At 31.9% G+C, this 14,192-nt stretch overlaps 1 protein-coding gene across 10 annotated transcripts in view; it reads right to left on the reverse strand.

The window, feature by feature from the left end:
• Positions 1 to 3,262: 3,262 nt before the first annotated feature.
• The window catches only part of LOC131144364 (negative regulator of systemic acquired resistance SNI1), a 56,497-nt gene continuing 45,567 nt past the window's right edge, over positions 3,263 to 14,192 (reverse strand). For 3 of the 10 annotated variants that reach the window (XR_009133795.1, XR_009133792.1, XR_009133796.1), the window contains 3 exons: positions 13,793 to 13,929; positions 10,039 to 10,164; positions 6,507 to 6,712 (listed from right to left, as the gene is read on the reverse strand). Coding sequence is in view for 2 of the 10 variants with exons in the window: in XM_058092963.1 (XP_057948946.1) it covers positions 10,092 to 10,164; positions 13,793 to 13,929 (210 nt within the window). In the remaining 8 variants the exon portion in view is untranslated. Of the gene's footprint in view, positions 3,771 to 3,853; positions 4,125 to 4,197; positions 4,276 to 6,506; positions 6,713 to 9,819; positions 10,165 to 13,792; positions 13,930 to 14,192 lie in introns of those variants that run through there. The other 7 variants (XR_009133793.1, XR_009133798.1, XR_009133797.1 and 4 more) reach the window with 4 other exon arrangements.

A 14,192-nucleotide genomic window follows, 5' to 3' on the forward strand; every position in this document is an offset into this window, starting at 1 on the left:
TGAAAAAGAGGGTGGCACCTCCTATCTTTATTAACAAATTCCTTACTTATGATAGAGGAATACCGTGGTTCCAACCTTGAGATTTGGGAAAAATAAAATCAAATCCTAAGAATCTAAAACTGATTTAACTAATTTATTCAAAACTAATAAATCAATGAATAACAACCAAATAAATAAATAAGAACTAAACAACTATAAGTAGAAAACAAACAAAACTCCAGAAAATCTCAAGAAATAAACCAACCACTTCAACCTTCACAAACACCAACACAATGCAACACGAGTGCAAAGAAGGAAATCCCGACAAATCCAATAGAATCATTTCTCTAACTTGCCATGGAAGCTCATCTTGACAATCATATGATCGAAATATACCAGATTCACCCTACTCAGCAAAGAAATTTGCACTTTGATTCGCCTCCTTGTAAATATGTTCCACTTTGTAATGTATGTCTCTCAATGCTAACACAAGCTCGTCCCACAATTCTCATAAGTTCCAAATCGAACACTTCTCAGAATTAATCCACTGAACCAACAAAGTAGAGTCACAAGTAATCTCCACTTGATCAAATTTGAGATCTTTGCACAAATTAATCTTTATAATAATCGCTTTCAATTCAGTCATATTATTGGTTCCATAACCAAATAAAAAGGAAAAAGTTGTTTTAAATAATTTTCTTTCATCTCTTATCACGCCTCTACCACCACAATTACCTAGGTTACCTCTACAGTTTCCATTCATATTCAACTTAACCCAACCTATCCCATGTTTACACCATCTGACTACACGAGAAAGACAAACCCTCACATTTTTAACTTGAATATCCAAAGCACAAAGGACTGCAATATCCGTGCAAGAAGCAGGTGCACATTTAGTTAACTTGTCCAAAATGGATTTTAGCCAATATTTAACATCAAGCCACAAAGTTCTCACCGAATCATGAATTAATTCCATCCTGACTCTACATTGACGAATCCAAAGTCTCCAAATGATGAGACTAGGAATGAGATCTACCAAAATGCCTAACTGTGAGGTTTTGCACAACTAAATCAGAAATTAACTCTAACTTTCCATGTATTCGTTGTCATACAACTAACACCCAACGTCACTGTTGCTTGTTTCCATACCTCCTGAGCAAAAGATCCTATACAAAACACATAGTCTAGAGATTCAATTTTGACATTTGAACAACAATCACACATATTATAGGAAAGACTTGTAAATTTATAAGGCAGTCATTATACAAGGCAATATAGTATCACAAACAAAAATAGACTTGTAAATTAGTAAGGCAATCATTGTACAAGTCAAGGTTTAAGTTATATAAACAATTGGAAAAAGAGGTAAGCTATGTACTTCTTAAAGGATTAAAGATGTATGACAAAGCTTTCTAAATTGTGATGTCATTCTAAACAATTCGCTATGTCCCAACTTTAGAAGAACGTGGTAATTAACCTCCTCTAATGGTTGTTGAGATTGCCTTGGCTCATTAAAAGTTGAGAGGGTGTGATTGATCATAAAGCATGCCTTTAAATGAGTAAAGGACTAGAAAATTAAGGGTTCAGATGACAAAGAGGTATCATAAGGGAAAAAGTTTATGAGTGACAATCATGTACATAAAGGGGTCATTGCCGGAGTTGGCATGGTCTTATGGCTATAAAACAAGTGGAGTTGAATAAAACAAGTTGATGATTGCTCAATGAAAAGGCTAGACGAAATAAGACTTCACTTCAAAAGTGGTGACTGGTTGTAAAAGACACAAAATCTCATTTATTTCTTATATAAGTGGATTATGCTATTTTGGTTTTAGCTTTTCATTTTCTAAATTATTTATGTAAAAATATTAAGTGAATAGCAAAAATAATCACAACAAAGGGAATTGTACTCATACTACTGATTAATAAAGAACAATAATTAAATTCAATTAAATAAATTAAAATTAATAGTTAAATAATCAATTCTATATAGCAAATTTAATGAATAATTTTTTACACATGGACAGCTAGTCTAGTTTGAATAGAACTTGGAATAGTTTTTGTAATAAGTAGATCGTGGACTTAAAAATACTTTTGTTCTTGGTAGAGCTCAAGCCCAACTGTTTTGTAAGTTGAGTTCATCCTTTTAATCTAAGTTTTCTTGCCTTTATTTCATTAGTTGCATTCAAGTGTGCTTAGTTCTTGATGGCTAAGAAAGCGTCTTGATTCAGGCATAACCATAGTAGTGTTTCACAAGTTGAATTTGTGCAAATGCAAGGCTTTGAATAATGACCTTTATTGATGGAGTTATATAAGTGGAAAAATAATTGTCTACAAACACAAGGAAACCAAACCATCTTGAAATTTTGATTGGTATTAAACTACAAATTGAAACTTAAACCAACTTTGATCAATGTTAAACCCCACAAAAAAAATATCCCATTCTTCCCTAGTCAGATTAAAGCCTCAATACGAAAACCATCCTCAGTTAACTCCTTTAAAATGAAGCTCTATATTTCAAAACATAACATCGACACCTCAAATAGAAATCCAATTCTTTAGAAATCCCATATCCCAATTATTTATTAATCATAGTGAGTGACTTGTCATTTGTAGTTGGAGATCCTTGTTTTGGTAAATAACCACTTTCAACTTGGAGCTTTCCTTATGCAATGCTTTCAATGCAAACCTCAATGTCACTTTTAATCTTGAGTGACTCAGCCATTGGTAATTTGAGCTCGAGAGCCCAATATAGAAGTGGGAAATGTTTTGGAAATTTCTAATTTTGCAAGTTATTGCAAATGTTTCTATTGCTTATTTGTCATACATGCTGAGATTTCTTTCACTTCAGACTTTAGAGTATATTTAAACTGGAACATGGGATTTTGCTCGACTCACAAATATTTCTATTTTATTAATATCTAATTGTGAGAGATTTTTATTGAAATTTCAAAATGAGATTTTGAGGCCTATTTGGTATTATTGTTATTTTTTGTTTTCTATTTCTATTTCTATACAGTAAAGAAATATATTATAAAAAACGTTTATTTACATTGTTAATTTTCTATTTCTATTATCGATTTTCAATTATTTGTGAAAAACATTGAAAATCACATTTTCAACTTGTTGGCAAAATATTTCAGTATCTAAAACTAACTTCTTTTGAATTAAATAATTCATTTTACACATAAAATGATCATAACAGTTTAGAATATAATTAAAATAAAAGCATCCATAAAATTACAATAAAAATTAAAAAAAAATAATAAAAACCATTTACAAAATATTTTTACTATTTTCAATTGTCATGTCCAATAAGATTATTCTTGCAAAGTGAATCTTGAAACATAACAATTATGTCAAATTATTATAATAACTTTTACTTTTATTTATAGTACTTTTAATTTATAGTATTTTTATTTGATTTAAGGACAAAAATGAGCATTTATTTAATCAAATTTTTTAATTTTTATTTTATTTTTTAAACATTAACGCTGATTTTTGATTTTTCGCTTCGGTTTCTAATATTCAGTTTTCGTTTCTTGTTTTTCATTTTCATAATTTTTGACAATGATATCAAATGCCCGAGTTCTTGGCTTACTTTATTTTATCTTTGTTTGGCTTGAGTTTTTGGGGTTTAATTTCTGTGTCATGGATGCAAGGTTCACTCTTATTCCATCTTCCGGTCAGGGATCGAACTAGAAGGGGATCAACACAGCAGCAAGGATCATACTCTGGCAGGAGGCCCAGACCTTTAGGAAGCTGTAATTTTACACTTGATCTCCAAATTAGTCCTGACAATTTGAATATATATGCATTAGTTCATGATCAAGCAGATATGATTTGGATGGACATGCTATAAGGACAAACTGATATATTAACATTAAGTATTTAAATTTTTTGATTAATAGGTCCAAGACAGCCAATGCTGAACCAGAATACAAGTTGAATCCCTTAAAAACAATCGTTACATATAATTGATGTCATTTCCCCCAAAAGAATCATTTTCATGAATCATAAACACCCTTCACAGACTTATCCAAGGCTCAACCAATGCTCAATTCTGTGATAATTCTTGAGCAGTCCTGAATCATTTACAAAAGAAAAAGACACTTTTCTCGGGGGGATGGGGGTGGGAACTTTCAATCCTGAATCAATATGGAACATAATTTAGTTCATATCCAACACCAAAATTTACAAGTCATTTTAGCAAAAACTTACCAAAACAGCGGCATTGCTCAACTGCTTGTGACAAGGTTAAACCCCAAAAAGTGACAAATCATATAACTAGAGTTCTCCCTGGAAAAATAGAAGAATAATTTCCCAAAATTACAAAAATTTCATCTTGTTTCTAGTTCTCCCATGTTTCTATAAAAAGATCTAGACAACATTTTAAAACAGCTTTCAACTCTCTATACAAATATTGGAAAACTGGAAGGGACCAGCACCTAAAATTTCTCGCATGAAGTCAATTTATAATCTTCTCAACACCAGATGCTGGTTGAAAAGCAACTTCCTACACTAGCCCGGTCCAAACCAGTTTTACTAATTTCTTTATCCAAACATGAACAATTAAAATCTCCCAACTCCTCCCCCCTCCCATCCCCCAAAATAAATGGGAAAAAGAGGAGAAGAAAAGAAAATATTGTGTTTTGGTTCAAACAACTATAGTCCAAATTGAGAACCTTTTTTCTCCACATACACAAACTCAAATAAAGGAAAAAAGATGCACATGGAATTACAAGTTTTTCCTTAATACATATTTATAAAAGAAAAGCGCTGCATTAGAAAATATAGAAAATACTGTATTAGTTCATAGCCCGATTTGATGTTAAGCTCTTTCAACTTATTGCAGATAATGTTTCTAGATAAATTATTATTTGTAGAATATAACTTGACTGTATGCAATGCGTATCACAAACTCTTCTCATCCAAGATAAGGTTCCTTCGGGGAGCTTATTTGTGTTTGAGGAATAGGCTGCTAATGAAGCATAAAAATCATAAAAGCAAGGTGTATGAACCAAGAAGTTGGATTGAAAAAATATAGAGTTCAATGTTAGGAGGAGAAATGGTTAAAATTAATTCCTAACTAATCCTTCTGAGAAAGAATTTTAGATGCCTAAGATCAACAGTGCATATGGATACTATAGATACACAACAACAACCAAACCATGCCTCAAGTCCCACAAGGTAGGGTCGGCTACATGAATCCTTTTTCATCAATTTATGCGATCATGGATAATTTCTTTCAACAAATTTAGGGTTATTAAATCTTTACTATCTCATTCCAAATTATTTTAGGTCTATTCCTATTCTTTCTACTGCCCCTCGTAGTAATTCACTTTTCTTTACTGATGCACTATATGACCTACATTGCAAGTGCCCAAACTATTTGAGTGGTCCCTCCTTTATCTTATCTTCTACAGGTACTACGCCTAAATTACCATGAATGTCTTCATTTCTCATCTTGACAACTTTTACTTTTTGGATATGTTGTTTCTTAGTCGCCCAACACTCTGATCTATATAGTATAACTAGTCTTATAGCCGTCCTATAAAAATTCCCTTTTAATTTTAAGGGTATTTTGCGATCAAAAAACACACTTAAAACACTTCTCCATTTTACCCAATATGCTTTAACTCTATGTATTACATCTTCTTTAATTTCTCCTTTAGCTAGCATAATAGATCCAAAGTATCGAAATCTTTTAGTGCTATTCATTTCTTCATCATCAAGTTTAACTTTGTCTTCAATATTTTTCCTTATATTACTGAAATTACATTTCATATATTCTGTCTTTATTTCTACTTATCCCTAGATTCTAAAGCTCCTCTCCATAATTCCAAATTACTCTCTACTTCACCCTTAATTTCATTAATCAATACAATATCATCTGAAAATAACATACACTATGGAAGCTCATTTTGGATAAATCTCATATTTTTAGTCTTTTCATCATTTGTCAATTCTAAGTTTAAGTCTTCTATTTGGTTTTCATTAAATAACTTACTATAGTAACTTCGTCATCTTCTTTTATGTCTTCTTCCTTAACCAATACAATATCATCCTCACTTTTTATATATTTTACATTAGCTAAGTCCTTACTTTTTCTTTCTCTAACTCTACCAAGTTTAAATATATCTCTTTCCCCTACTTTTATATCTAATCTATCATACAAATTATTAAATGGTTTATGTTTAGCTTCACTAATAGCCTTTTTTGTATCTTTTGTCGTCTCTTTATACTTTTCAAAGTTATCCATGTTATTACATTTTTGCCATGTTTTATACCAAAATTTGTATGTCTTCACAATTTTTTGAACATCTTGATTTCATCACCAACTTTTTTTGCTGTTCAAGAATCTTCCTCTTAATTCACCTAAAATCTCTTTTGATGTCTTTTCAGAGCAAGATATCCTGCTCCAAAGAGTGTATATGTCTACATCATCCTCTATAGTCTAATCACCACGTCACGCCCCAAACTCGATAGGAACTGAGGTGTTACTTTCTATAAACAATTCACAACAAAAGTAAATAAACTTCAACATTGATTTTATTACTAGAGTACTAATTAACCGCATTACAAATGTATTTCAAATATTAAAATTAGCATTCTAAAAATAAAAATATACAAACATAACCAACTTGTATTATACTAATTTTTAGTCTAATTTTCTTTTTCTATTCCCGCTTGCACATTGACTATGCCTGATTCCTGGTATGCTCTTCAAAGTTATCTGAAATAAAAAATATGATTGAGGTGAGACGACGCTCAGTAAAATCTTATAACCATACACTATAACTGTAAAACTGAACTTGTTAATTTTAAAAACTGTAACTATAATATTTACTTATATATATATATATATATATATATATATATACACTTTCCTATATGTCTTTCTCGTAAATCGTCATTTAGGCCTTTTCAAACACGGCCCTATTTCCATAAATATACACATATATTTCTTTATTTTTTAGAAATATCACATAAACCTGTTAACTATAAGTCATGTTTACCCCCATGATAAGGTTGTGCAGTCTGAAAACTATACTTAACTGGTTGGTCGATCAAACTAAATCAAACTATAATATGTAAGTGAGATTTTCCCTATTAAGTCCTAACCCGGGACCAGGTGTGCACTTAGGAGAAATCCACTGTTTGTTAAACCACTTTGTAAACAGTGTGGATGCACTCTGATCCCTTTAAACTTTAAACTACGGTACCAAACATCTATAATTCTGTGATCTTTGAGCCATAAGGGGTTTTAAAAACGTACTACTATATAATTTGTAAAATTTACATCATAAAATTTGTACATATAATTTGAACAATATCATAAAATTTTACATATAATTATGCAATAAAATGACATCATAACTATTTTACCATCTCAAATTATTCTGTAAAACATGCAACGTAACTTAATAAAATAAACTCATTTCACACAAATTTTCATGCTAAAAATATTTTCTTAAACTGAGAATAATGTCGTAAAATACCCGAGGGAATTAGAACATTTCTTAACTCAAAAATAAACACAAGTATATTAAAATAAAACTGGTATACATAAAAATAAACTAGGGTATAATTTAACAAAAATTTAATATAATCAAATTTACTTACCCTTACTTAACCTTGTGAAACGGTCACAACAAATATCTCTGAAAATGAGATTTAGAAAGAGCGGGTAAGTGAAAATTTTAAGTATAACAAAAATTTTCCCTCCATCACCAATTCTTTCACTCATTAATCATTCTCTTCCTTTGGAAATTTTTTATAAAAAATGAAGGTTGAAAGCTTCCTATTTATATGAAAATTTTGGGGAAGAAAATTGAATTTTCCAGAGTGAGGAGGTGGGTAAAATTTTAATTTTAATTTTTTTAAATAATTGATGGGGTATGTGGGAAAATGGGATGTGGGAAGGCATTATTGCAATTGGGTTGCCGACACTCCCCCCCTCTTTTTTTTATTTATTAATAATTTTTATTTATTTAATTAATTAATTTTTTTAAGTTGTCGATGCTTTCCTCTCTCTCTCTCTCTCTCTCTCTCTCTCTCTCTCTCTCTCTCTCTCTCTCTCTCTTTATATATATATATATATATTATCATTTATTTATGCAATGCATCTTGATCGATAGATTTTATTTATATGTATTTATATATATGCGTACCAACTATACCTACTCTATTTAACCTAAAATTCCACTTTGATCAGGCCAACCTCCAGGGAGCGACTGAGCTACAATGGTCTCTGAGCACACGCTTAGACAAGGTCTTTCTTAAGCATCAAACATAGAATCAATGATCCCAACAGAGAAACACCCTCGTATTGACCATTTTTATTATTATACTAGGGTGGTGCATGAAAGTAAATAACCGGTTAATGTCTACATATATTATATTACTATGTTTTATATCTTTAGGATCATCACACACCATCTTTGATCATTCTATCTTTAAATTTTATTATATTTTCTCCCTTTAGGTTCCATCATCTAGCTCTCTTACACTAGTTTATTTTATCTTTTTTCTTCCATTTTTTTAACACATATATCTAACACTACTCTATATTGTATGGTTAAGCTTTCACTTGAGATAACTTTACAATCCTTACATGATAAACAATCTACTCTCCTAATTAAGAAAAAAAATTATTTTGACTTTTATTTTGTCACTTTTGAAGATTATTAAGTGTTCTTCTCTCTTTTTAAAGCGAGTATTCATTGTAATAAAATTATATGACATAGCAAAGTCTAATATCATCTCCCTAGGCTCATTTTTGTCTTCATATACATATCCTCCATGTATCCTTTCATAACCTTTATCATCTCTTCCAACTTATCCATTCAGATATGCTTCCTATGAATATTTTTCTAAATCTGTTATATGTCTTGTATAATACTATCCATATATTTCCAAAATTGTCTCTTAATATTTTCTGCTAAGCCTACTTGACAAGCATAAGCACTAATAATATTTATTATCTCTTAAGCTAAGACCATCTTGATTTTTATAATTCTATCTCATACTCTATATACATCAACAACGCTATCTTTTAAGTTTTTGTCTATAATAATTCCTACCTTATTCTTATGTTTTTCTTTTCCAGTGTACCAAAGTTTAAATTCTAATTTATCAGTTTCTCTAGCTTTCTCCTCTACCCACTTAGTTTCTTGATGGCAAATTATATTAATTTTCCTTCTAATCATTGTGTCCACAGTTTCCATGCTTTTACCTGTAAGTGTCCCTATATTCCAAATTGCTAATCTAATCATAGCATCTTGAACTAACTTTTTTACCTGCCTAGTCTAGAATGATGTCGGAACTCTCACATATTTGACACCATACCCAGGCGCTGACACGGTGCGTAACTTTGGGACGACGACCTAGCCTTGAAGTGAGAGCGAGGTAGCTCAACACTAAAATGCTATACAATGGCTTGAATGAAAAAGGTACAATAAAATTCCATACAAGAATAGAGCATTCAAATAGATGTATGCATGCCAGACAAGAAAAAGCATAGAAGCGGTAATTTCTAGCAACAATCCAGGCGGTAAAAAGCAAAAGGGCAGGAAAGCAGAAATTGAGGGGCATGGGTCGAACTTTGATCAGTTAGACTGTGTCATGCTTATATTGGCTTATCGCTTCAGAGATGGAGCGGAGTAAGATTAATGCCACTGACAACAAAGCATAAAACACTGGACTGGCTGATTTCCGATATCCTCTGGAAAATCAAGGATTGCCAGGTTAAGTACTGTTCTAAACTCCCAACATAATGAGTGTTTTGCATTAAAAGTATAAAACATGATTGAAGTTCCTATCTAGTGGATGACTCCAGCATTTCAGTCTATAACTCATCCATTATTATAATGTTTGTTAATTGTTATTATAATGAATTTGTAAACTTGTTCATGTATCTAAGGTCCAATAAATTATATACCAGTGAATTTTCTTTTACTAATACTCCAGTTAGGGTTAAATTGCTATTCTAACAGTTAAGCCTGTGCACAAGAATAAGTTAATACACTAACACTTGGAAGTCAAAAGACAACTACTTGCCATGGGTACTGCTGAATCCAGTGAATCATTGAATTTGAACAGCTTCTGCAGTCCTATGATGTTGTGGAAAGAATAGTTGCTGCCACAAAAACTGCTTCCTTTCCCAAAGGCAAAATCTCCAAGTCTCTGTACCATTATTCACAAAATTATAATTAGAGTATCAATGGTGAGTGTACACATGCGCATGTAAAACTCAAATCTTCCATGCTTCTAACTGTTCATTAGAGTTTAAAAGTGTTTCATAATTAATAAAACTAGTAAATTTCTGTGAAGGTCCACACAATAAATTTGCCAACAAAAAAGATGGTTTGAAAATTTTGCTCCTAGAGATGAATTTCAGACATTCAAAAACAAGAAACATTCTCGTTTCAGATTGTGCTTAAAAATGGAAAACAGAAAATAAGGATATAGTTGTTTAAAACTGGACATTAAACAAACGCATGATTAAATACGTTCAAACAATGACACATTCACTGTGTACCTAGAAAATTTTGATATCCAGACCCCAGTGTCTTGAATCAGGCATTCACAAGAATTTTACAAATGATATTTATACCTGGTTTGATGACAATTAATTCTGAACAGGAAATAGCAGCGATGTAATAACATGCCACATTGAGCATAAAAAGCTCAAGAAGTAAAGAATAAAGACAAGGACAGAAAGGCAGAAATAAAAGAAAAATAAATTGTGGATCACAGTTACACAGGCACCAGCTTTTCTAACCAGCAAAAGAGAGCAAATTCCTTCACAAAACCTTGCAACAAAGCAATATAGGAGTGCCAACAAGATGCCAATTACTGATAAGAGGCTTATCCTTTTCCCTTAAAGGTGTTAATTCTTTATCAGAGTGTTTCTCCTTGGATGTTTTATTTTGCTGCGCTTACTTTTTAAATATTGGGTCCATTTGATAAGAATATTTCAGCTTAGTCCACCCAGCAAATGGAAATCAAAATCTCCAAGAGGTTCATTATTTTTCACAAGTTAGATCATTGCACTAAAAGTTTGAAGACACTGATAGTCAACTAAATAAAGACTCTTATTGTTAGCCTTGTTGGCTACAATATCATATTTAATGTGTTTTGATGATATTAACCTATACGTTGTTCCTACCGTTTTCCTATCTTTGCAGATCATGTTTAGTACAAGCACTCATACATGAATTATTGGATCGAACGCAAAGATAAGACCGAGTAGACGTCAAGAAGGAAAGATCAAATGGGCAGGTACTCCGAAGGACCCAAGCACAACCAAAAGAAGTTTAATTATAGAATTATTTGTAATAAGGGTTGTGTGAGGTAGTATGTTTTGTAACTCTTGCGAATGTATTTCTTGCATGATTTTTGAGCAAGAGTTGATCAAATGCATGCATACTAGGACATATGAGTATATAGGATTGCACTAAAGTCACAAACTCAATATTCATAGTTTTCTAAGTTAAAACAAGAGTTTGTCAAACAAATCCTAAAACTCAAATATGTTTTCAAATAGACAAGTTTTTAAATCCTAGTTTTAAGAACTTTTTTATACTTAGTCCCGATTGTGTTAAAATAAGTTTTATGTCCTAAAGGTTCAAAGAAAGTCAAGTATATTTATAAAAGAACATACTAAGCATATAAGATATCAAAATGAATTTTTAAACGTGTTTTATTAATCAAGATATCTTATATTCAAAAGGAAACTCATTTGGACAAGTTTTAATCTTCATTAGACTTAATATATTTCATATACTTTTGTCCAAGAATGTTTTAAATCATTAAAACGCTTTTTGACAAGGAAAAACAAAACAATCTTCATGCAACCTTAAGTCCTAAACACCTTTTGGTATTTGGACATAACTTTTGCTAGAAAAATCTAAAAAGGACGATCTTGGTGTCCCTGGAAAGTTAAGACAAAATTCCATAACTTTCATGTTGATGATTTTTTCTAATTCAGGGCACTCGTTGAAGAACACAGGGCAGTGTGTGATTAGTCGACGAGAGTAGGGGCTCGTCGACGAGTCCAACGGGCAGAACCGCTCCAACGGGCGAAAAACGGCTAGTTTACCAAATAAAATAATTTTTCTTTCCCCCAACAGCTAGTTAACAGCTCCTTTGGCTTTTGGGCTATAAATACAAGCTATTAGACTTGTATTAACATGGTTTTGAAGGCTTTTGATCATTCTTAGAGAAAAACATCTTTTTATACCAAAACCTAAGCACCTAGCACTTTGCATTGTTGTTCTTCATTCACAAGTGCTCATTCTCTATTGCTCTTTAATTGTATTTGTTTCATTACTTGAGAGATAGTGTGAGGTTTGCTTTGTATTTAATATTTGCTCATTTAAGGAGCATCATATTGTATTTCCATCATCTTCTTGTAAAGGTTCTTTGTGAACCGTTTGGTGAAGGTTCTTTGTGAACCGAAGAGGCTCTTTGTGAGCAGGTAGGGATTTGTTCCCGAGTGAAGGCTCTTTGTAAGCGTGGTAGGGATTTGATCCCGAGTTGTAAGGCTTCTTCGTTGGTGAAAGAGTTGCTTAGTGGATTGTGAAATCCTTGGGTTGGTCCCAAGGCGTGGACGTAGGCTTGGTGCTGAACCACATAAAAATACCGGTGTTAATTTTCTCTACCCTTCTCTTCATGTTATTTGTCTTGTGCATGATTTACATTTACTTATATTGTGATATAATTTCTTGTATCTTGCCAAGAGTTTTTATTTTGTAGAGAAATACGCATTCTGCGAAAAGAGTCTATTCACCCCCCCTCTAGACTATATACTCCCGGGGCTGGGACGACTAACACTTATCAAACTTCCATATTATTGTTCTTCCATCCTGGTTTTAGATTATGGACAGCTAGCCTCGCATATAACAAACAAGGATCCTAGCATAAATAAGGATCTATTAGGTAATGGCTAAATCCACATTTTGAGTTCCTCACAGTTCACATGAAACTGCTGGTAAATGTTTCCAGAGAACTTTTGACCGTACAAATTGAAAATCGTAGAATTGCTAGCAATATTGAGGTTGGGAACATGGAAAATAACTTGTCCAGTGAATGGTCATTGATCCAATTTTAGTTCAAACTTCAGTTCTTAATTTCAAATGAAATGATGTACAGCAACTTCTAAACTGTGACAAAGAATTTCCACATAAGGTAATCAGAAGTGATAAAGGTATGCCTCAAGAAAAGAGGAAAAAGAAGGCAGTGACAGGTTGCATTTTGTGGGTTAATTTCATGTTACAAAATTTTCTTAGCAAAATTAATTTTGAAAATCATAAAACAAGCCAAACCTGCTTCAATTAACAACAGAGACCAAGTGTTCTTGTTGCTTCTGATAAACAATTTAACTTTCCAACATTTTGACATCTTGAAACGATGTCACTTTTAGGCCAACAATTTCATCAATATTAGCAAATGTATGTGTTGTGCAAAAGCAAAAGCTATATGACCATAATGGCTGTAATGATGGAAAAGCATGTGGTGCATGGGGCTCAAATTAAATTTTAGAATGATTTAATTGAAGTAGCATTGCAATTCACAACCAGGTAGGAAGCATGTTGTCTGCTTAATTTAATGTTTTCTCAGATATTGCATATAAAACCTGTGAAAACCCTTTATTTGAGAACATTTTGGTGAACAATACTAATAACAACAGCAATAAAGACAATATGAAGGAAAATTTAACACATTTAAAAATAAAATTGGGGAAAAATTAGCTACAAAACACATACACAGAGGAGAAGCAAAATAAACTAAGAAACAATGGTGAACTTACGCATCATTATTCTTAAGACAATTGAAAGCAGAAATCATATTCTTGCATATTTCCACAGAAAAGCAGCCTTCGATGACTTCCTTAGAATCAGAAATGCTTTTAACACTCTGTTGTTTGGACAACAGCATCAAATATGCCTGAAAAGAATAGGCAAAAAATTAAAATGTGAGTGAAACTTTTTATGAATCCATAACAAGATATAGACATGGAATAACTATTCTCAAATTTCACCATAAAAATATCTATTCCTTATTACATGTTAGATGAAATAAGGAATATACAAGGAATAACTATTACCTCTATTTCCAAAATTTTCATTGTATTTCATTTTATTTCAAGAAATAGGCTATGCCATGAACCAAAGGTAACCTTAAAGGATAATTGACGGTGTTATCATGTC

This window comes from Malania oleifera, chromosome 12, assembly GCF_029873635.1.
Source record: "Malania oleifera isolate guangnan ecotype guangnan chromosome 12, ASM2987363v1, whole genome shotgun sequence".
NCBI classification, from domain to species: Eukaryota; Viridiplantae; Streptophyta; class Magnoliopsida; order Santalales; family Ximeniaceae; genus Malania; species Malania oleifera.